The sequence below is a fragment of the Lagenorhynchus albirostris genome, chromosome 18 (genome assembly GCF_949774975.1).
Source record: "Lagenorhynchus albirostris chromosome 18, mLagAlb1.1, whole genome shotgun sequence".
NCBI classification, from domain to species: domain Eukaryota; kingdom Metazoa; phylum Chordata; class Mammalia; order Artiodactyla; family Delphinidae; genus Lagenorhynchus; species Lagenorhynchus albirostris.
The window spans coordinates 70,449,290-70,470,175 of record NC_083112.1 but is presented as its reverse complement, the minus strand read 5'-3'; the positions used below and the strand labels follow the sequence as shown (position 1 = coordinate 70,470,175).

The 20,886-nt window shown below is 40.6% G+C and overlaps 1 protein-coding gene across 8 annotated transcripts in view; it reads right to left on the bottom strand.

Annotated features, from left to right (window-relative positions):
* The window catches only part of TPP2 (tripeptidyl peptidase 2), a 68,119-nt gene that overhangs the window by 2,390 nt on the left and 44,843 nt on the right, over positions 1-20,886 (bottom strand). For 4 of the 8 annotated variants that reach the window (XM_060128953.1, XM_060128956.1, XM_060128957.1 and 1 more), the window contains 12 exons: positions 20,172-20,288; positions 19,832-19,932; positions 19,138-19,234; positions 18,108-18,245; positions 16,535-16,779; positions 16,195-16,273; positions 14,257-14,295; positions 8,804-8,955; positions 7,370-7,466; positions 6,241-6,371; positions 2,597-2,804; positions 314-433 (listed from right to left, as the gene is read on the bottom strand). In XM_060128953.1, coding sequence (XP_059984936.1) covers positions 314-433; positions 2,597-2,804; positions 6,241-6,371; positions 7,370-7,466; positions 8,804-8,955; positions 14,257-14,295; positions 16,195-16,273; positions 16,535-16,779; positions 18,108-18,245; positions 19,138-19,234; positions 19,832-19,932; positions 20,172-20,288 — 1,524 coding nt within the window. The other 4 variants (XR_009536713.1, XM_060128954.1, XM_060128955.1 and 1 more) reach the window with 4 other exon arrangements.

Genomic DNA, 20,886 nt, shown 5'->3' with positions numbered 1-20,886 from the left:
CATCTGCTTCCTTCATAAAGGAAACCTGTCTTCTAACTACACAAAATATGCAATGCATTTTGCCTATGTTGAAAACACTAGAAGCTAAAAATATAGGTTTTCTGGACAGGAGTGAAAAATGTTTTAAAAATTTAAACAGCTTACTGACTACATTTCATGCATTTATTTTATAGTTCACATTATGTTAACTAGACTAATAATTAGTCACGATAAAGTTGGTACTGTTTTATCACTACCGTAAGGCTTTCTAACTATCTTGTCACTCTACAATATTGAAATGATACCCAACAGTGGCAATTTTAATATCACTTACTTGAATACAATTTTTCCAGTTTTCTTTTGTTGGTTTTTCTTCCACTAGTTTAGTTGCAAATTTAAGGCCTCTCCCATACATTTTATTTACGAAGGCATGCTTGTATGCAAATGTCAAAACCTACAACGTAAAACAAGATACAGCTCATCTACAAAATATTTACAATTTAAGGCATATTGCTTTAATAATGAAAGAACTGGACTTCCCTGGTGGCGCAGTGGTTAAGAATCCACCTGCCGATGCAGGGGACACGGGTTCGATCCCTGGTCCGGGAAGATCCCACATGCTGCGGAGCAACTAAGCCCGTGCGCCACAACTACTGAGCCTGGGTGCCACAACTACTGAAGCCTGTGCACCTAGACCCCGTGCTCCGCAACGAGAGAAGCCACTGCAACGAGAAGCCTGCACACCGCAACGAAGAGTGGCCCCCGCTCGCCGCAACTAGAGAAAGCCCGCGTGCAGCAACAAAGACCCAACGCAGCCAAAAGTAAATAAATAAAAATCAAAGAAAAAATAATAAAGAAGAAAAATAATGAAAGAATTGAGGCTTTAACAGAAGTGTAGCTTTTCAAATGAACATGTTACATCAAGTAAATTTTAACAACTTTTTAAAACAACAATTAACATCTTTAAAAGAGCTGGGTATCCCACAGAACAGATAATCTATTTGGGGAAAGAAAGCTATTATGATAAATCACTAGCTGTTGGAATCCATACCAAAATACCTCTATGCAAAAGAAAGCAGAGCTAACATAAGTGATGACAAAATTGCAAGTTAGACGTACAAAACTACAGAGTCACTATAAATTACCAAAATTGCGAAAGAGGATAAAAGTAAACAAATGAAGTGTCATATTATATAAACATGTTCTTACTTTCAACTGATTCCTTTTGTACAAGTTTTCTACCTTTAATTACTGCATTTGTCAAAAATACTCGTAAGCATTTGTTTGTATCTTTAGTCTCCACTTTTAGAATGTGCAGCATGTCCTCAAAGAAAGGAATCCTGTCACACTTACCTGTATTCTAGAGACAAGGAAAGGGCTCAACAACTGTTGCTACAGACACAGTAAACAGACAGGTGATATAATGCACACCCCTAACATAAGAGCGCTGCGGCAAGAACAGAATTCTTTATAACAGCTTTACTGTGATGCTCATCAAGTGTCTATCGACTTGATGCCGGACCAGGCTCTTATTCATCTTCTTCCCAGCAGCGGGCGCAGTGTCTGGCACACAGCAGACACGAGATAACTTTGTTAGTAGTAACAGCAAGTATTGCTGACGTCCTTCCATGTACGTGATACTCATTCATAAAATCCCATGGTACGCAGCACCACAGTCCCACATGAGCATTCGGTCACCCGCCTACAGTCACACAGGTCAAAGCGGCAGGGGCAGAATCCAAGCTCCAGGGGCCTGATTTCAGATCCAAATTCTTAACCTCTGGTGCTGCTTCCTTCAGTTTCTGGAACATTACTGAGTTCCTTCTATAAAAGCACTACTGAACTGAGGTGGAACAACCTGAAGCAGACAGGAAGAATTTTCTCCTACTTCAGAAGTCTTTACTACCGATCACCATAGTTAATCTTGAAAACAAGCACCTGTCTCCTAAAAAACTGCCACAGTTTGTGCTGGAAGAAGAATTCCACTGATTACATTTCCTTTTTTCTTCCTTTATGTCCAGAAGAAAGGAAGACTGGCAAATACCTGTAGCTATATAATCTCTACTGTTAAGAATTATAGTAGAGAGCTAGAAGGCATTTTACATGTTTTTATAATCTAAACCCAAAAAGCTCATCAATGTTACTTTTTCTACACTGGGCTTTAAAAATTGATCAGGTACAAATCAAGATGATAGTTATTTAGAAGTTAAAGAGTTTGGAGAGAAATAACAAATATCTAAACTAACCAGAATACCGCCATCTCCATCCCTGACAAATGAGCACAGGGACAGGTGTGGGAAGGTACGAAGACAGCTTTCAGACGCCCTTAATTTTAGCTGATACATAAATGGCTTAACCAAAAGCCCACCACACACGCTCTCCAACTGTTTCCCCAGCTAGCGTGGTCCACCAGCCACTGTGCGGACAGACCAAACAACGGTCAAGTGGTTTCAAAGCCGGGAAGACCAGGGAGGCCTCGCTAAGCACCTCATCTTCTTCGGAGCCCAGCTCAGCCTCGTTCCATTTATCCTCGTCCTCTCTGGCCGGGCCCGCTGGGCACAAGGGATCTGGGATGCACCCCCAAGAACTGCAGCGAAACAAGAAGGAGAAAGGGTACCTTACTGTCGAAAAGATCAGTCCATTTTGTAGCTTCCCAGAAAGTTTCCGTCAGAGAATCCAGGGCGCTCTCTCCCTCCTCCTCTCTCCCTTCCAGGTCGCCTGATGCAGCCCCGTCCTCCTCCCGGGTCTGGAGAAGGTGGTCGGCCAGGGCACAGCCTTTCCTACACAGGGCGTCTACGAGCGTCGACTTCTGCTTGTCCATGTCACTGTGTGCCAAACCAACACATTCCACAGATCAGGAGAGCATCTTTAAAAGTACAGCCTCACCCGAAATTAACCTCATGCCTTCTCTGCCTAAGATTCACAATGCAGGAATGTGGTGTAGCCATGGAGAGACATCTGCATTGCGCAACACAAGAGCTGCTGTGTTCCACACACAGATTAAATGAGTTAGGATCGCTGTAATCGGTTGAAACAGCATGCCATGCACAACAGAGGGGAAAGACCGTTGGGTCAATTCTGTCAGCTAAGAAACTCTTAGAACAGTATCTTCTAAGTGTTTCAACTTCTTATGTCAGTCGTTACATACTTGTGCAGTCGTGAACTATCACGCATACACAGAGCAAAGGAATACAAGGCTTACTCTAGCATTTTAACACATTAACTCATTTATACTCAAAATAACTCTATGAGCAAGAGACCATCAGTTGCCTCTATTTTGCAAAGGAGGAAATCGAGGCACAGAGAGATCAGGCGATCTGTTCAAGGTCCCACAATTAGGGAGCGGCAGATCCAGGACTCCGAGCTCTGCGGCTGGTCCTGGAACCCCTGCTCTTAATCGCCGGGGCCACCTGCCTTGCTTCAGGCAGGCAGCTTTGTTTCTGATGTGTTCCAATGCCCAGAACAATGCCTGGCACGGAACAGACACTCAGTAAATTGCTGCTGAATGAAATACAGTAACAGCCTACACTCCTGGGACAGTACCGGCCCCCCGAATGCTTATTTGACGCATCCTGCCCAACTCCTGTCAGATACGTCTAAAGACGAGGATTACAAGTGCTGAGAAGATGACCAGGAGGCACTCAGATACGGGATGAACAAACTGTCTACCGGTAAGCATGATTCTGAAGGACCCAGAGTGAAACGTGCCGCCTATGAAATCCGCTGGGACTGTAAAATCAACAATTTGTACAAAAGACAATTAAAATAAGAAGAGGAAAAAAACCCCCAACACAACGCCAATAACCTGCTACAACCTAAGTTACCCACCTTAATACATTTGCAATGCAGATGAAATTATGCCTAAAAGATGCCCAAGAGTTTATGAGCAAAGAGTTTCAAAGTTTAAAAGAGCCAACTCTCACTCTCTTTCCTGGGAAGCGTTTCTGGGGACTTGAAGTGCTTGGTCACTGTGGACTTCAGAACAGAAGGATGGACGGGCTTTCATTTACTGAGTCCCTCCTTACCCCACCACCTCTCAGATGCCAGGCGGCGCCTGAAATGTCTCGGCAGTACTTCACTCATGCTCTACAGCAGCCTCAGCAGTCAAGCGTTATCCCCACGTTGTGAGGGAGAACGGGGGCCGTGGAACACAACTGGGCAGGCAGGGCAGGTCTGGATATCCACTCACCTACGGCATCCCGACTGACTGTCCTGGCCGCCCAGAGGAGGGCTGCAGGATGCAGAGCTTGGAGGGCGAGCTGGGGTGACAGGCGTGCTGGACTCGCCAGACCTGGATTGAATCACCTTTAAGACCCCTTTCTATTTCCGCATTCTCTGATCCAATAACCTAAATTCCACGTATCTGGAATGTTCTCTTCCTACCCTCTTCTAACTTTGAACTGACCTACTCGGATTAAATACCTATTAATCCATGATGGTTTCCCTGCTCTCCTTCCCATCGTCTTTCACAGTTTAAAATACTTATTATAACTGTTTTTTTGTTTTTTTTTTTTGCAGTACGCGGGCCTCTCACTGCTGTGGCCTCTCCCATTGCGGAGCACAGGCTCCAGACGCGCAGGCTCAGTGGCCGTGGCTAACGGGTGCAGCCGCTCTGCGGCATGTGGGATCTTCCCGGACCGGGGCACGAACCCGTGTCCCCTGCAGCGGCAGGCGGACTCTCAACCACTGCGCCACCAGAGAAGCCCCTCTATTATATCTGTTAATCACATTCCATCTAGCAATTATCATCTTCTGTATTAGGCTGTATGTTTTCTAAGAGTAGAGAGTGTCTTGTTCATTTTTTTTTTACATCCCTCTCAGTGGTACTACATACAGTGCTTGGTCAATAAATCTCTCTGAATCAAAGTTAGTTAGGGACTGATCAAGATGGTAATAGCTACATTTTAGGAAGTAACTTCAATTAGATACTTTAGTGGACTAAGTAAACTGCAGTTTAATTAAAACTTAGATCCCCTACAAAAAGTATTTTTAAGATTACAAAATGGCCATCTTGCAATTTTTGAAACGAGTGACTTAAGCGAAAGCAGCTGGAAATGAGAAATCCATGCCCCATTTAATCCTTTGTATATAACTGGCATTTCATAATATATATAACTGGCATTTCATAATGCATATAACTGGCATTTGTATATAACTGGCATTTCATAAATGGTGGCTGCACCATCCACTATTATTATTAGCAACAATAAAACAGCAATGTTTTGAGAAGGTTCCTTTGGAAAGTGTGAAAGGGTGCTGACAATGGCCAAGAACGTATTTTGAACAAATTTTATTCCGCTTGAACGCTGCTGCTTGTAAGATTCGTTAAGACGTGTAATATCAGTATATACGATGCAAGGTCAAGAGTTCTAGCAGTTTAAAATCAAGCGTTTTATATGTATATTAAAAAAATTCTGACTGAAGCAAATGGAATCTTTAAGGGAAACTACCATATTTTCAGGCAGCCTGCACGGTTTCAGTTTATTATTAGTTACAATAACGCTAAGAGGAGGAAACTTCTACCCTTGTAAGTTAAGGACCCCCAGGGTTGGAAATAAACCAAAGTGACAGAGGGGAGACTGGTACTGGGAGTGTGGGAGTGTTATCAGGAGATGATGGTAGGAGTTCGTGGAAGGGTGAACGGGAAAGCCGCCGGACCGTCACACCAGCAAGCGGAAACCACACTCTCGCACGGATGGAGCCTTACAAACGCATAAACCCAGCTACGCGTCTGTTGTACACATCACGTTACAGTTTCCTAAGGCTAAAGTATAATCCCCCCACCCTTGTTCTCAAGTAGTACTGTAAACCCAGTTTCATAAACTGAAGTTGCCAGATAATGGCTTTAACCCAATGTGATTTCTTATCACTTTACTAATAAGCATATAAACTAAATTTGGAGCCTGTCATGCTATTGGTCAATCAACACTTGAAAAATTAATTTTACAGGGTGCTCTGTGCTTCCTTCTCCATGTGTCCAGTTCACACATATCCCCCAAATGGCTGGACTGCTTGATCACAGCCACTCAAATCTCTCCACCATGACAGCACCTGATGGTGGAGGAAGCAAACGACTTTTCTTTTGCTTAATCTTAAACGACTGGAGAAAATTACTATAAGATATTTAAGGATGGAGTATCCCCAAATCGGTAACTCCAATGATAAGGATATAAAAAATACCAGAAAAGAAGGATATTTTCAATAATTAAAAAAAGTAACTAAGAAATGAGATGCAAGAAAGAGTATTTACTGGTTAGGTACTTTTTTATAATAGCTGCATCGGGCCTGGGGTCAGTCTTCATCGCAATATAAACTGCTAGGGCCGTTTGATCTATATGAGAAATAACAGCATTTGCAGCTTCGACAATTTCATTAAGCCTTTTCATTCGTTCCTGGGGAGGAAAAAAAAAGAAGAAATAAGAAAAAAATGGATGTATCCATGAGCCTCCTGACGCATTTCACTTCTGTCGGTCATGCCCGTGAGAGTTAGGACTCCTGTGGTGCGGGACCAGGTAGGCTGTGCAGCCCAGGGGCTCTGCACTAGCTCCTGGTGTGACCTTTACGACGGTCAGCATCTCTAGAAAACCTGAGCTCAGACGGGAAAATACCTACCCTACACCCCCCACTGGCGCTGAATGGAGTAATAAGCAAGATAACGAAGTTCACAGAAATATAAACTGTTTTCTACAGAGGCAGCTCTTTCCTTGGGTAACTTAAAAGTTCAGAAATGTGATCAGCTATGTTACCCCAGTCCCACAGCACATGAAAACAGAAGTAAAAAAAAGCACCAGCTGATGAGACAAATTCTAATTTATTACTGAAACCTCCGAAATGAGAGTAAACAGGAACAGAAGCAACAGAGTCTCACTACGGGCCCCGGGCTGTCCTGGCGTCCTCAGCAGTCCAGCTCCTCACAGGGCCTGCGGGCTCACACTCAACCCTTGGTGACTCTTGATTGGTTATGGCCACAAGCACTTTCTACAGCCAGGACTCCCAGTGAGAGCTGGTCCACTGAGGACAGCTGGGAGCTACACAGCCAATTCTCAGAAATCAGAAACGAAGTTAGCCAAGGTAGTGCAGAGGAGCTCCGCTTTTGCTGCAGGCGCCTGGGACTCCAGCAGGCCACGGCCACGGCCTTCTGCTCCCGGCTCTTCAGGTCAAGGTCAGAAAAGCCACCCTGAGGGTTTCCTATCTACTTCTCCTCCCACTGACCAAACGTGAGTCCTGAGTCAGCTTAATGAAAATAGCTCAACAGAGCATTCAATCTGAGGTGACACGTTTTCAGTCGGCAAGAAGAGAAGACAAAGACTGCCCCCTTATTCCAAAGGCAAACCTCATCTAATACTGCAAACAAAATAAGAGACTCAGAGTAAAATCGAACACGCCCAACCTTTTCAGCATCCAACTGATGAAGTCGTGCAACGTACAGAGGGAGATAATTCGGGTATGTTTCCTTCAATTCATTATAAATGTCACTAGAATCCAGCCTACATATGTAAGAAAGAGAAACAGTCATTATTTCAGTTCTTTTAGAAAGAAAATAATTTCTGTCTTTCCTATTACTTCACATTGTTTTGAAGTTCCAGACAATAACCTAAGGTACCAATCTGAAATATAATTACTGACAAAGACTGTATTTATTTGCAGGCAGTATAAATATGCTACCGAGAAAACAAAACAAAACAAAAAATCAAACTGGAAATTATTTCATTTATGAGTTCAGTAAGATGGTCAGATGAAAGTAAGCATCGACAGCTTTCCTACATACCATCTATAATTAGATTTATCAACGGGAGGGAAAAAAACATTCAAAAACAGTTAAGAAAGATTAAAAGATCTAGAAATGCCTAAGACTTACAAAGAAGGAAAATTTACACTGTTTTGGAAGAATCTGAAGTCTTGAATGAACAAAGAGACAGATGTTCCACGTTCCCAGCTGGGGAAGCTGAAGAAACTACATCTGTTCTTACTGACTCCATGGTGGGAGGAACAGCAGCAGAGCAGAGGCCGCGGTTTGCCCCGCCTGGCGGGAAACCACGGCGGGGCCTGCGTTCTCAGCAGTGCCCACCTGGCAGACCCTCTGCGTCGCCGGTGGGGGCTGAGCAGGAGAGAGCCCCCGCCTCTCAACGGAATTCACTCAGAACTTGGCCTCAGCAGCAGGCCGCGGGGCTGGGGTGCCGGCCGACATGTGCCAACCCCCTGCCCCTCCCAGCAGGAGAGTCCTCCAAGCCAAGGGGACGGGGAGCCTGTGGTCCTGGCTGCAGCCAGTCTGGAGAAGGCTCCGCTTCACTGAGCTGGGAGTGGGAAGAGAGTGACCTTGGCTCACATACCAGAGTCTCACTTTTCTTACTGAACTTTTGTAGATGTTCTTAAATAGGTGTTTCTCCGTTTGCTGTATGTCCTTAGGATCATTTCCAGAGGTTTAAAAAGGTTTGTTTTAAATTTGCTCGTAATCAAATAGTAACTGGAAAACCAGGACACAGTATCACTCACCTGCTACATGTATAAATACAGAGACAACTAATAATAACAGGACAATGGTTATCTTTGGAAAGGGGGCAAAAAGTGATTTATTTTCTTTTTTGTACCTTCCAATAAAATTCTCTTCCAAGAGCAGATCAGAATAAGGATTAAAATTTTAAAAATTCTTATCACAAAAGGGAATTAAAAACTAAATATAATTACAAGAAAATTTAAAAGCACTTGCAGTCCTATCCACTGTTAACATTTCTGAATACATAGCCTTTGCATACACACACAATATTGTTGTAACTGGGAAAATAAAAGTAAACGCTTAGAGGATTAAAACTCATTTAAAACTTACTTTGTCATCCACTGAATTTTAAGATCTCGTAATGCTTCAGTAAACTCTTCTTTTAAATCTTTCTCTTTTTCTGAATCTTTTTCTTTCTCTTTGCTGCCATTCTTAGTCTTTGTTGGTGGAGATATTAGGTAGTAATGAACAGGTATTACATCCTGTGAAAAATGAACGTGGAGAGACAGTCTTAGATTAACATCCTTAATATTCCTTATTTAAAAATCTTCAAAAAAGAAAAAAAAATCTTCAATAGCCGAACAGCACGTAACATCAGCTGCACTTGAGCGGTACTACACTGTATTTCAGATTCTAAGGGCCAAAATACATCTAAAGTTCCAATCTGAGATCAAAGTAATTTTCTCCCAAACTTTAAAGCTAATGCTTCTAATAACTCCTTTAAAACAAGGAAATAAGAACAAACTTTTCTCCATTTAAGTGTTATTTGGTATTCTTAGTTTTACTTGACAGACTGACTACAAAAACGTACTGAGCTTTCACATTTTACATCTGAGAAGAGAAAATAATTAAATTTTAAAGAAAGAAAGAAAAGATCTGCTTTTCTAATTAAATTTAAAGAGAAATTTCTTTCTTCATTCAGTCCACAGGACTTACTGAGCTCCCGCGGTGTGCAAGGTAATAGCTCCAAAGAGGTGAGGGACAAAGCAGACAAGGGCCTTTCACCCTCTGGGAAGACAGCCAACAAACATGTAGGTAAATAAACAACTTCAGGAACGACACGTGATACGAAGACAACAGAATAGAGTAAGGGGATAGAGCGTGACTGGTGGGTAATGGGGGACCCATGCAGACAAAGTGGTCATGGAAACACTCTAATGGCGCCTCAGTGATCTCAAGGAATAAACGTCAATGAACCGGAATAACCAAAACGAGGAGAGGAATAGATGTGCGGGGACAAGACGAGCACCTGCAGAAACCTGCGGGGGTGTGCAGCAAGCACAGGGTTAGGTTCTGAGAAAGGGCAGCGGCCACAGTACGTAAGCAGGGCTGACAGAGTACGGGTAAAAAAATACAGGTTTTATTCTAGGTGCCACAGGAAGAGCTGTATGCAAGGCAGTGACATGATTAAGGATTTTTGCTTTTTGTTTAAACACTTTGGTTTTTTGGTGTTTTTTTTTTTTTAAATAACTCTTGATACTACCTACGTGGAGAATGGATGATAGAGGCCAAAGTGGAAAAAGAGAAAACAAGTTGGGACACAGACCCAGGTGTCCTGACACTGCCTGGAACTAAAGGACAGGCTATAGAAAAGGAAGCAATAAAGGGACATGAGATGTCCCGGGAAGGCAGGACCGATGGTGGTTGCTGGTGGTATTTAAGACGAGGGGCTGAATGAGACCAGCAGGGGTGGGGGAGGGGGAAAAGAGCAAGCCCAGGAATGGTCCAAAGCTTTCCACTGTGGAGGGAGAGTCTGAGGTCACGGCAGCCCCGGGGAAAAGCCAGCACGAAGATCGAGCGTGGGCGGCTAGTGACAGCTAGCTGAAAGGCGGCGTCAGGCGGGAGAAGTAACTGTCAAACCTGACAGCACAGTGGCTGCTGATCGCCGACAGAGCAAGAGTGGCAGGGGAGGCTGGTGGGGGGCGGAGGGTGGAGGGTAAAGGCCGAGAGGGAGGTGAGAAGTAAACAGGCATGGATGGTCCTTTTGAGAAGCTTTGCTTTAAAGAGAGCAAGTGTAACTACACCTTTTTGTGTCTATTTTATTAGCACGTGAGTCTTGTGAAAAGTAATGCAGGATCTGGGAAATGAAATCACCTGTTATAGTTGCTAGATCCGTTCCTGGCACAATACTAGGTGTCCCTAATTAAATCATTATTTATTAAGACAATTTCTAAAATTCTATCTTTAGGTTTACATTAAAAACATTGCTAAACTAAAATCTTGTATTTGTTTTAATTAACAAAGTTTCTAAAATTGGAACAAATTACACTATCAAAGTTGTCAAGGCCCTATTCACATAATTTCAGAAAAAACTTTGCACAGGTTGAGTCACAAACAAGTACTGGCCCCATCTTCCCCTGAGGTGTAAATACTACATAAATATGTCCATTTTAACAATTTTCACAATTAAACTTTATTTGGGGATATAACAGTAAATATAAGCAGCTACTGTTGTAGGAGCTCTAATGAAATAGTAACCACCATTTCAGTACAACCCATTTAAAGCACAGAAGACCACTGATGGACGAGAACCACAGAAAGCCATTTTTAGCCATTTCAGCACCACTCCCCCTTGAGGTCCGGGAGCAAGTCTGCAAGCAAAGGTCTTCAGTGAAGTGTGAGCCTGGGAAGGGGAAACAGCCCTCCCATGGGCAGGCTTCCTTCCAGTCCCTGCCACCCATCCTGCGCTCCTTCTCCAGGTTTACTCTGCTAGGTGGACACTGCCCTGAGCTTAAGCCAAGTTAAAAGGGTCTGCAACATTTGAGTGGGTAACTGACCACCAAGTTCTCACAGTAACAGCCCACTTCAGTGTCATCTGTTTAGCAGAGACAACACACCTAAGAATTAAAGGTGCAAGTGGCCTCCAACATTTACTGTTAATAGGGCCCTACTCCCTTTGCAGTCAGGCTCCTGTACCGCCCAGTGTGCTGGAATGTGCCTGCACCTGCATTCAGTGTGTGCACCCCACTGCTGTCCCCTCCTCCTCGCCTGAGCAGGGAGAGGGACAAACCTCAGGAGGCGAGGTCTCTCTGTTGTGAGGCAATTCTTCCTCTGAGGCTCAGAGGTAAGGCATTTGCTAAGATGTTTTAGTAAAGAGAGAAAACAGAATTGAATTAAAAATGAACAATCCATTAAACTTCATCGATGATTAACAATGAACTCTAACAAAGATCTGCAAATAGAGAGAAACCATATATAATAGCAACCATAAACTATCACTAAAAATGCAAAAGAGACTGGGAAAGTTAACGATGAATGGCCTTGGGGTGGGGGGGAACCAAGATTTTGTAATCATCATTTTATATAGTAAATCTGTACCAAATTAGTAATTATAAAGGCCAGTATTATCCTATAAAATACTTCAGGACAAGAGCTACTTCTTATTACTAAATATTATGGACATGGTTGTTTTAGTCTCCAACCAAAAGAGAAATGAAGTTATTTTTCATTCATTCGTTCATTTATTCATTTATTTATTTTTGCGATACGCAGGCCTCTCACTGTTGTGGCCTCTCCCCCTGCGGAGCACAGGCTCTGGACGCGCAGGCCCAGCGGCCATGGCTCACGGGCCCAGGCGCTCCGCGGCATGTGGGATCTTCCCGGACTGGGGCACGAACCCGTGTCCCCTGCATCGGCAGGTGGACTCTCAACCACTGCGCCACCAGGGAAGCCCTATTTTTCAGTTATTTTATCATGGTCATCTGTTCTTTTTGTCAGTAAATATTTTTACAACTCAGCTTCTCAAGGGCTTAGCATAGGGTCCACTTAACAGAAATGATTTTGTACCATTAAATCATAAGAAATCTTGTTTATGATTTTAAAAGACAGTCAAAGAAGAATCTTCAGAGCAGAAATACTACGATATAAGCTTTCTATAGCAGACACTTAACAGTAAGCATATTTTTTAAGAAAAAAATCACTCCATTATTACAAAGTATTTCAACAGTGTTTGAATTGAATTGAACGATATTTAGAAAATGAAATCTATCTGCCAAACCAATAACTATTTAACAAACCACCATTTAAATTTCGGTTCAAAACATAATACCCTTAGCTCTTAAATGATTAAAAAGTATAAATTCAAATTTTTAATTCATTTACACGAAAATAGCTATTTAAAAAATTAATGTCATATTTGAGTGCTATTTATGTTAAAAATAACTATATTCTTTCATATTACAATGAACTTTAAAAAGGGTAACATACACATTCAACTCAAAAGTCACTGAAACCCAGAGGACAAATCCATTGAGGATTATGTATACAAAGTTGGTATTTTGTTCAGGCAATAAATTATATATTTTGTAATGTGACTATAAAACTATATATAATAATGATTATTTTTAAAACAAGAGCTTCACGTGCACTTACACTGAAGATGGGGAGAAATGGGAGGAAGTGACTCCAGATGCCCAGCTCTAGAAGCTTCACTAACCGTCAATTAACAATAACGTTCCTATTCATTTGATAGTTTCCTATCTCAAATAATCTAATACAAACAAAAGGCACCAAAACTCCAGAAGATCCACCAAACAGTACAACAGAAAGAGAACCCCCAGCTCTGCCTTTGGGACGCGCACCTTCTTTCTAGTGGGCTCCTCATTCTCTGAAGCAGCGGCTTTCAGGCTATTTTCAAAATGAATCAAAGATAATGTGTGCATAAAATGAAATTACAGTTTTATGAGTCTGATGAACTGACATTTTCTGTTTTTGTTGTAATGCTGGTTAAATTCCATTAAATGAATTTACATGGCCTTCAAATGGGTAAAGACGCTCAGTTGAGAAATACGGCCTACAGAGAAGCCGACATTCCTTTACCTGGGAAGATAACCCCCAGTGGTGTATTTTGTTTGAACAAAGTCTTTACCACTACATAATCATATAGAATTTTAGAGGTCATTTTAATAAAGACATTTTATCTATTATAAAATGGTGGCTCCCAGTTTCACATCACTATGAATTAAACACTGAATTCTCTTTTGTTTCTTCTTAAAACACTAATTCTTGCCCTACAGTGCTTGCTGCACGCAGGAGAGAAATCACTACGATGACGAATGATGTCAGCAGGTCCTCACCAGAGAGCTCATCGAATACGTATCCCTTTCTCTAAACTAGACCTGAAGTACAGATTTTCAAACTAAATTTGGCTCCAGCAGTCAATCAGAGATTGTCAAATAAGTTGCAGAGAAGCTGGTCACATCATTTACTAGTTACGGTCTTAAAACCTGCTCCTGCTCTTAGTATAAGTTTTAATTTGGGGCCACAGTCCTTATTTCTGTTTCTGCTACACCCATTGCTCTTTTCATCTCTGCCTTTCCAGAACAAAGAAGATGCAAGAGCGGGAAAAAAACTTCACTTTAAATATTTTAATAATATTTTATTATTAATCAAATCATCCAATTTAAGAATGACTTTAGACTTCAAAAATAATTGTTTTGTCATATATAGCTAAAAAAAATCATTCATCTTTCTATAGGATTTTAGATATGCCAAAGTTCAAATATTATTACTTGGTCATACCTGCAGTAAGAAATGAATAGCATTAAAATTTTCTCTATACACATATAAACCAGGGATCTTCAAGCAATTTATGGCAGGGAAAAAAAACTTTAAGAAAGCAGTTTGTCAACACTGATAAGCTAAAAGCACTATACTGCAGAACTGAAAGAAAGGAAACTAAGGGAGAGATTTTTTAAAAAAAGATAATAGTGACAGAAAAAGAAGTTTAACTAATATGCAAATAAGGCTTTAAGACATCTTTTTAAAGAACTGACAATCAGTACCTTTTTAAATTTTCCTTGTCGTTTTGCTGCAGACTGCCCCTGGGAGTTAGAACAACATTCTGTAAGAAATCATGCGTAATCTACACAGGATGGAGATACCACCTCTGTCTATTTTTCTGCCAGTTTCCGTCCCACCTGTATGGGTCACAGTACTTAGAAGGGTCAGGTCTGTCATCAAAATGGCAGGTTTTTAAAGAAAGCAATACTGCCACTTTCATTTTTTTTTTTTAATAAAAATGCACTCAAATGTGTTATTCCTAAGGGTCAATGTTTTTCAGCTTTTTATTTCAAAAGTTTGTAGAGCAAAATTCATTAGTTATCCAAACAGTTCTAAAAACATTAAATTTAGGTGACGGTCCGCAAAGTCAGATTTTCAAGGCTGTCACAACGATCACACACGCCCATGCGCCAGAAACGGCATCGTTCGAGGGAATCTGGGAACGTCAGAGAGGGGCAAGAGGAACAGTTACCTTCGCAGCTGCCAGAACCGCAAGAAACGCACCATGGCTGAGATCCGATGAAATAAACTATGTGTTGGGAATTACAATTAACTCTGTAGCTTTAGGTTTTCTCAAGAAAATCTACCCTGGTAAGTAATAACTATAGTCAATCCCACCTGTTTATAACTTAACTTCACAACTGCCTCTTAAAGAATGCAGCCAGGAAGCACTATCTCTGAATTGCTAAAAGCATACTTCTAATAACAATGCTCTTCTTGTCTTACTCATCACAGGCAGTGGACACTTCAGAAGTTACCTGGATGAGAAGACTCACTGTTGAAGCCCCATAGCAGAGGCAGCAATATTTCCCATAGCAGAAAATGAAACCTACTTAAAAGGACCTAGACCAGGACTTCTTAAATCAGTGCATCTATGAATTCCAGTAACTACTGATTCACTTCACATTCTACTAAGGCTATATTATACTGAAGTACTTATAACTTATACTAAAGTACATATAAGTAAATAGTACAGACTGAAATGAGACTCAAGAACTATCAGGGCAAACGACTTGTTCTAAGCACAAAAGTCCTACGTGATGACGCTCCTATGACAGCTAATAAACCATCTTTGGTTCAACAGTGGTAAGACACGAGAATACTTGTTAAGATGTTTGAGCTCTATTCATTTTGATAACAGCACTTATAAATTCCAGAGTTAGGTGGTGGACTTACTTTGTAAGAACTAATGCTAAAGAGAAATGCAAAACTATAAGAATGACAACTTTTACTGGCATTGAGCTAAAATGACATTATGACAGAGGGTGATAGATGTATATAAACACTATTCTCACAATAAATTTGTAATGAAAACAGATGGAAAAACTAAAACAGGTACTATCAAACCATAACAATTATCTCTAAAATATAACAACCAGAAACATGTTTTTAACAAAAAGCACAATTTTGAAATTATAAAATAAACCTTAATGCCAAAAGAAATAACTACCTTGTAGATAATTACACAAAATTCCAATAAGAGAAAGATCTGTACAAGTAAAAAATACTGTTTATTAGTAGTAATTGTCCTGACTGGTTTTTAGAAGTCACCCAAGAAGATCTGATTTATTCCTATATCCACAATATTACGTTAGTTAAAACTCTATAAATTCTCTAATTTTAAAAACATCCCATTCACTTAAGCCAAGTTTGATCTGGATCTACATATTTCACGGGAAGTTCAAGTATATTAGCTGTGCAAGGCAGAACAGGTTCAAGGCCCAAGTACTTAGGCTTGGGAAAAAGAATAATAAATATATAAAAATACAACCAAATATTAATTGACCTTTACTAGCAACTTGGGGGAAAAAAACTATTAAATTTCTTTTTCCAGAGAGATCTTCTCTTTTACTCATTCTGAAATGTAAATTAATTTCCATTTTTAAGGAAATGGAAATTTTGGAACAGGCACTTTCAGTGTAAAAAAACCTAGTACTTACAGCTTTCTTTCCGAGTTCAGTCTTTGACAACGTTAATGATCCTGCAAGGTAGCATCCAGGTCCTGCCCCTTTAGGTATTCTAAGAAGAAGATTCAAAAGAGGAGAGAAAAGGAACAAAAAAGAAAGTTTCACAAAGTGAATTAGGAGGAAAAACATCAAAACAATTGCATTCTGAAATAATTTCCATAGCTAAGATTTCAAAAACCAAAGGGAGAAATAACCTTAGTCTAAAATGGCAAATGAAAACACAGTATAAGTGTAGCCTCATATTATAAACTAGCATTTAAAGATTACAGAGTATAAGATGGATAGTTGAGTGTTAAGCAATGTTATCACTTACTTGTCGTCAGGTAAGGAAGTAACAAAGAATGGCTGGTTATATTTGGGTGGTAATGTCAAGTTACTTGATTTCTTCTTTCCTAGAAGTGCAAGACTATGATTTTCATGAATATCTAAGCTCAAGGTATTAGACAGCCTATGAGAAACAATAAATGGAAGATCTTTAAGACGTTCCAAATCACTGATCTGCTCATGCCGAATCTGCAGTCGAACTGTATAATCTCCTTTCTCCAGTTTCAAAGAATACTACAAAAGAAAAACAACATTTGGGAAAAGTAAGGTTTAGCCACATGAACGAAAATTACAGTAAGAGGATAAACAGTTAAGAATTACCACTTACAGAGTGCTTACAGTATGTGAGATACAGTGCAAGTTACGACACACACATGACACACACACAACGCCCCGACTGGATGTCAAAGTGAGCTGGCCAAGGTCACGTCCAGAGCAGAGGATAAGGGAGCTGAAGGCAGCCAAGCCCTCAGCCCTCAGCCCTCCCACAACAACAGGCCACTCCTAGGCGCCCAACTGAATCAGCATCCGCTCAAGACTGGAAAAGGCAATGATTTTCTAGTTCCTGGGTCTTCACGGGCACGGATAAAATGACACCAAGAATAAGCAAAACTGAGGTGCTGTGTAATATCTAAGACAGACACACACACGTGTTTGTATGCACATGACTGGTAACCTTTAGATCATAACCACCATGCCACCCCCCTTTATTGCAGATGGGAAAAACAGGGAGCCAATGGGGACAAAGGAGTACAGATCTGCCACGCTCCATCCAGGCAACCTGCTCAAGAGGACGGAATGCTGTATGCTGCAGCAGCAGTTTCTTCTGAGATTTTTTAAAGCAACAAAAGGAATGGCTGCAATAACCCAGTCTGTACTGAGGAGACGTGCCAGGGCCTGGCTTTGAGGAAAAAAAGGAAACCATTCCTTGAATGACTAACTGAAAACCCTGCGTAAATTATTTTTATTATTTAGCATAAAATTATAAAGGTTACAGGAAATAGCTCATTTCTTTGTCCCAGTCTTTCAATCAGGGATAAGATTTCTATAAATTATATGATTAAAATATTTTTTTTCCTTCCAAATGACAGTGCCAGGCACAGTGCTTGGCATATAGTAAGTGCTCACTACACAGTTGACCAAGAAGAAACATATTTCAAAGTTCTAATAAACTGAAGACACTTGGCACTGTCATTGTGCTCTGGATCCAGTTCAGACCTGGGATCACTTCAAGGGGCTCACATATCCTGGATGATTTGCTTTCACCGTGCAGATAGGAGCAAGCACTGGGTAGGAAGGAGAAGTACTAAAAATAAAAAGCTCTGCTGGCCAGCGTCTGTGAGCATCCTCCTGGCCCTCCTTTACCCCGAAGCCGGATTCAGCCCAACCATGGGGATGAAAAGCTGTCACGGTCCGACCTGCAACAGACAGCTGAGCTGCTAGCCGTGTGTCCAAGTACTAAACGCACAACCACACTGGTGTTTAAAAAGCAGGCACGTTACCAGAGCAAGAATCCGGGCTTCATCAGCTCAAGAAACAGCTGTTAATTCTAAAAATCATACCTGATGAGGGTAAGCATCGCCGGAACCCATCTGTCTTTTGTTCTGGTCAAATATAATCCACAGCTGGCTGTCAAATTCTGATTCGTACAATAATTCACAAAGCAGGGGGCAGCTTGGAGTCACTTCCCCACTCTTGGGCTGTGGGGGGGGGGAAGAATGATTATTTGATGTGGTTTATATGATTTCTAATGTAGACCTGTAATGTTGCTATTGATCAGACTTTTACATTTAAAGTATTAAAAATATTTTCTTGCAGTAACCAATTTCAAAAATGCAGAACACATCCAGGATTTCGGGACTAATAAAAGGTACTTCTCTTACAAGGTTTAAAAAACACAAACCTAGCTAATTGTATTCATTACTAAAGCAATACCTATATCTTCAGGACCTCTAATTAACTGGTTTGTTTAATAAAACTAAAAATTTCTTTATAAAGTTGAAATTAGAGAACCCACTGAAATCAATTATCTCCCCAACAGTAATTCATATTATGCTTCAGTAAGAGTTTTACTAAAATCTTATTGATCCTCCATAAACTTCGATCTGATTTTTATGCCCGTCTTAACTACCTTTACTACCCATTCAACCTAGGAGCTATTCTGATGTCTCACTGTGCCAACACCTGCTTCACAGAGAGCAATCAGGCCTGGTTCCATAATCAGAAGGCATCTGGCTTTGACAAGACATCAAACCAGTGGACAGGTTATCAGAGAATAGGCAGGTGTCAGTGATTACAAAAACTAAGGCTCAAAGGCCAGGTCACCACTAAATTAGAATCTGTGACTTCACAGATCTGAATGGTACTTAGATCGTTCTATATCATAATTTCCCAAAGAATAATTCTAAATTAACCAGGGTTAATTACTTGTTTCTATTTCATATACATGTATGTCTCTCTCTCTCTCACACACACACACACACACACACACACACACACACTCTGAATACACTGTCCTTCCATTTCTGATTTTATGATTCATAAAACACAAGAGTTCTTTGTAAGGGTATACTTGGTTACACAAACACTTACTTGATGAAAGTTGTAAGTCAGGATCATCTCATAAAGTTGACGATTATTTGGCAAAACATCCCTTGATCCTAAAGGTTTTGTTTTTGCACTGAGTGGGCTGTAATCAGACAATTGCATAAGAGTTCATTGAAATGAGAGAAAACTATAATCAGCAAAATCTATAACGTATCACAATAAATGACAAATGAGCATTCCTAGATGCTGTCCTTTTCCATGTATTTTGTAATATTTTAATCATTAACTTATATAATTCTTTACTGACTGAACCATAGCAATGCACACAGTTAAATTTTGCAGTATTACAAAGGTAATCTTCTCATGATAAAAACATTTTCAACCATCAACTGACAGTCTCAACAGAATCAGATCCCGGGACTAGGTGACAATTCCTCAGAGTGCTGAAGGACAGGCTCTGACTGCAGACAGCCCTGCCCTCATCACGGGATGGGTCCTGCCAGGTGCCACAGCAAGGGCTCTAGGTACATGTTACTTAAAGCCAGAAGCTGCTGTTGCGGCTGCCTCTCAGAGACCCACCATGTTCCCTGGGCTGGAAAGTCATGAACTGAATTTTCACGTCCAGCATTCACATGATTAAAAATAAAAGAGACCCTTTCCAAAGAGTGAAGAGACGCCCATCCCCCCACCCCCATCACACTGATACCCAACATTTGCAGCCCCAAAACATTGAAGATACCGCAGTGTTTGGACCCAGCTCTTCAAAGTTATGCAGGGAGCCAGATCTTCATATTTCAAGGAGGACTGAACATCAAAACGGTTGATTCCTTCTGATGCATGCTACAAAGGATATTTATCAAATTAGTTTCTCAAACTCTACTGAAAACAAACTGCATTTTTAAACAATACTTGGACCTAAATGTGTCAAACACAATGTTTATAAGCACCTATGAACAAAGACTATTGTTATTTCCAGAACCATAGATAATCTCCCCATTAAAATGTAAACCCAACCATTGAAATTATTTCACAATAACACAAATAACTGACATTAAAAATGATGGAAATGTGGAACTTACAATGTTTAACTGAGGAGCAGTACATACTATCCCATGAAAAGAAATGGTATAATCAATATTGACATCACTAAGACTTGCCCACCAACGAGCAATACAAAACTCAATTGCTTTCCCACCCTGCAAAGAAAAATGAAATTAAATTATCAATGCATAAATTACAAAACATAAATAGGTGTTTCAAAGCAGTTCTATGCTTTCAAACTTTTTCTATTTGTACAGCAGGAAAATTCAAAGAAACTTATCATTAGTTATGCTTGAAGTTACACAAATCACAGTTGCTGAGACAGACTGCAGGTATTTAAATATACAGTTATTTACTCATAATCCTAAACTGCTTGTCGTAAGAGGTCTGAGGCAGCTTCTGAAGTACATGTAATAAAATAATGGTGAAAACAAACTGGAATAAAAACTTGGGACCAAAGGAAAAATAATTAAGAACAATGATAAGAGAAGGGGTATGACAACTCTGTGAGGCATATTCAATAGCCACAGCTGAGTTCTGGGCTCAAGAGCTGCCTGGCAACCAAAGCCAAATGAAATTATGGTCCCTCACATGTTTCTGCCTATTAAAAAAAGTAAAAACAAAAGCTGTTCTTTGAACACTTGAGTTTTAAATTAAGTTTTCTAGTAATCAGTGTATTAGAAAGTTTAAAGTGAACCATATTACTCTATAACACATACAAGGACACAAGTCAAAGTTATCAGAAACATAAGC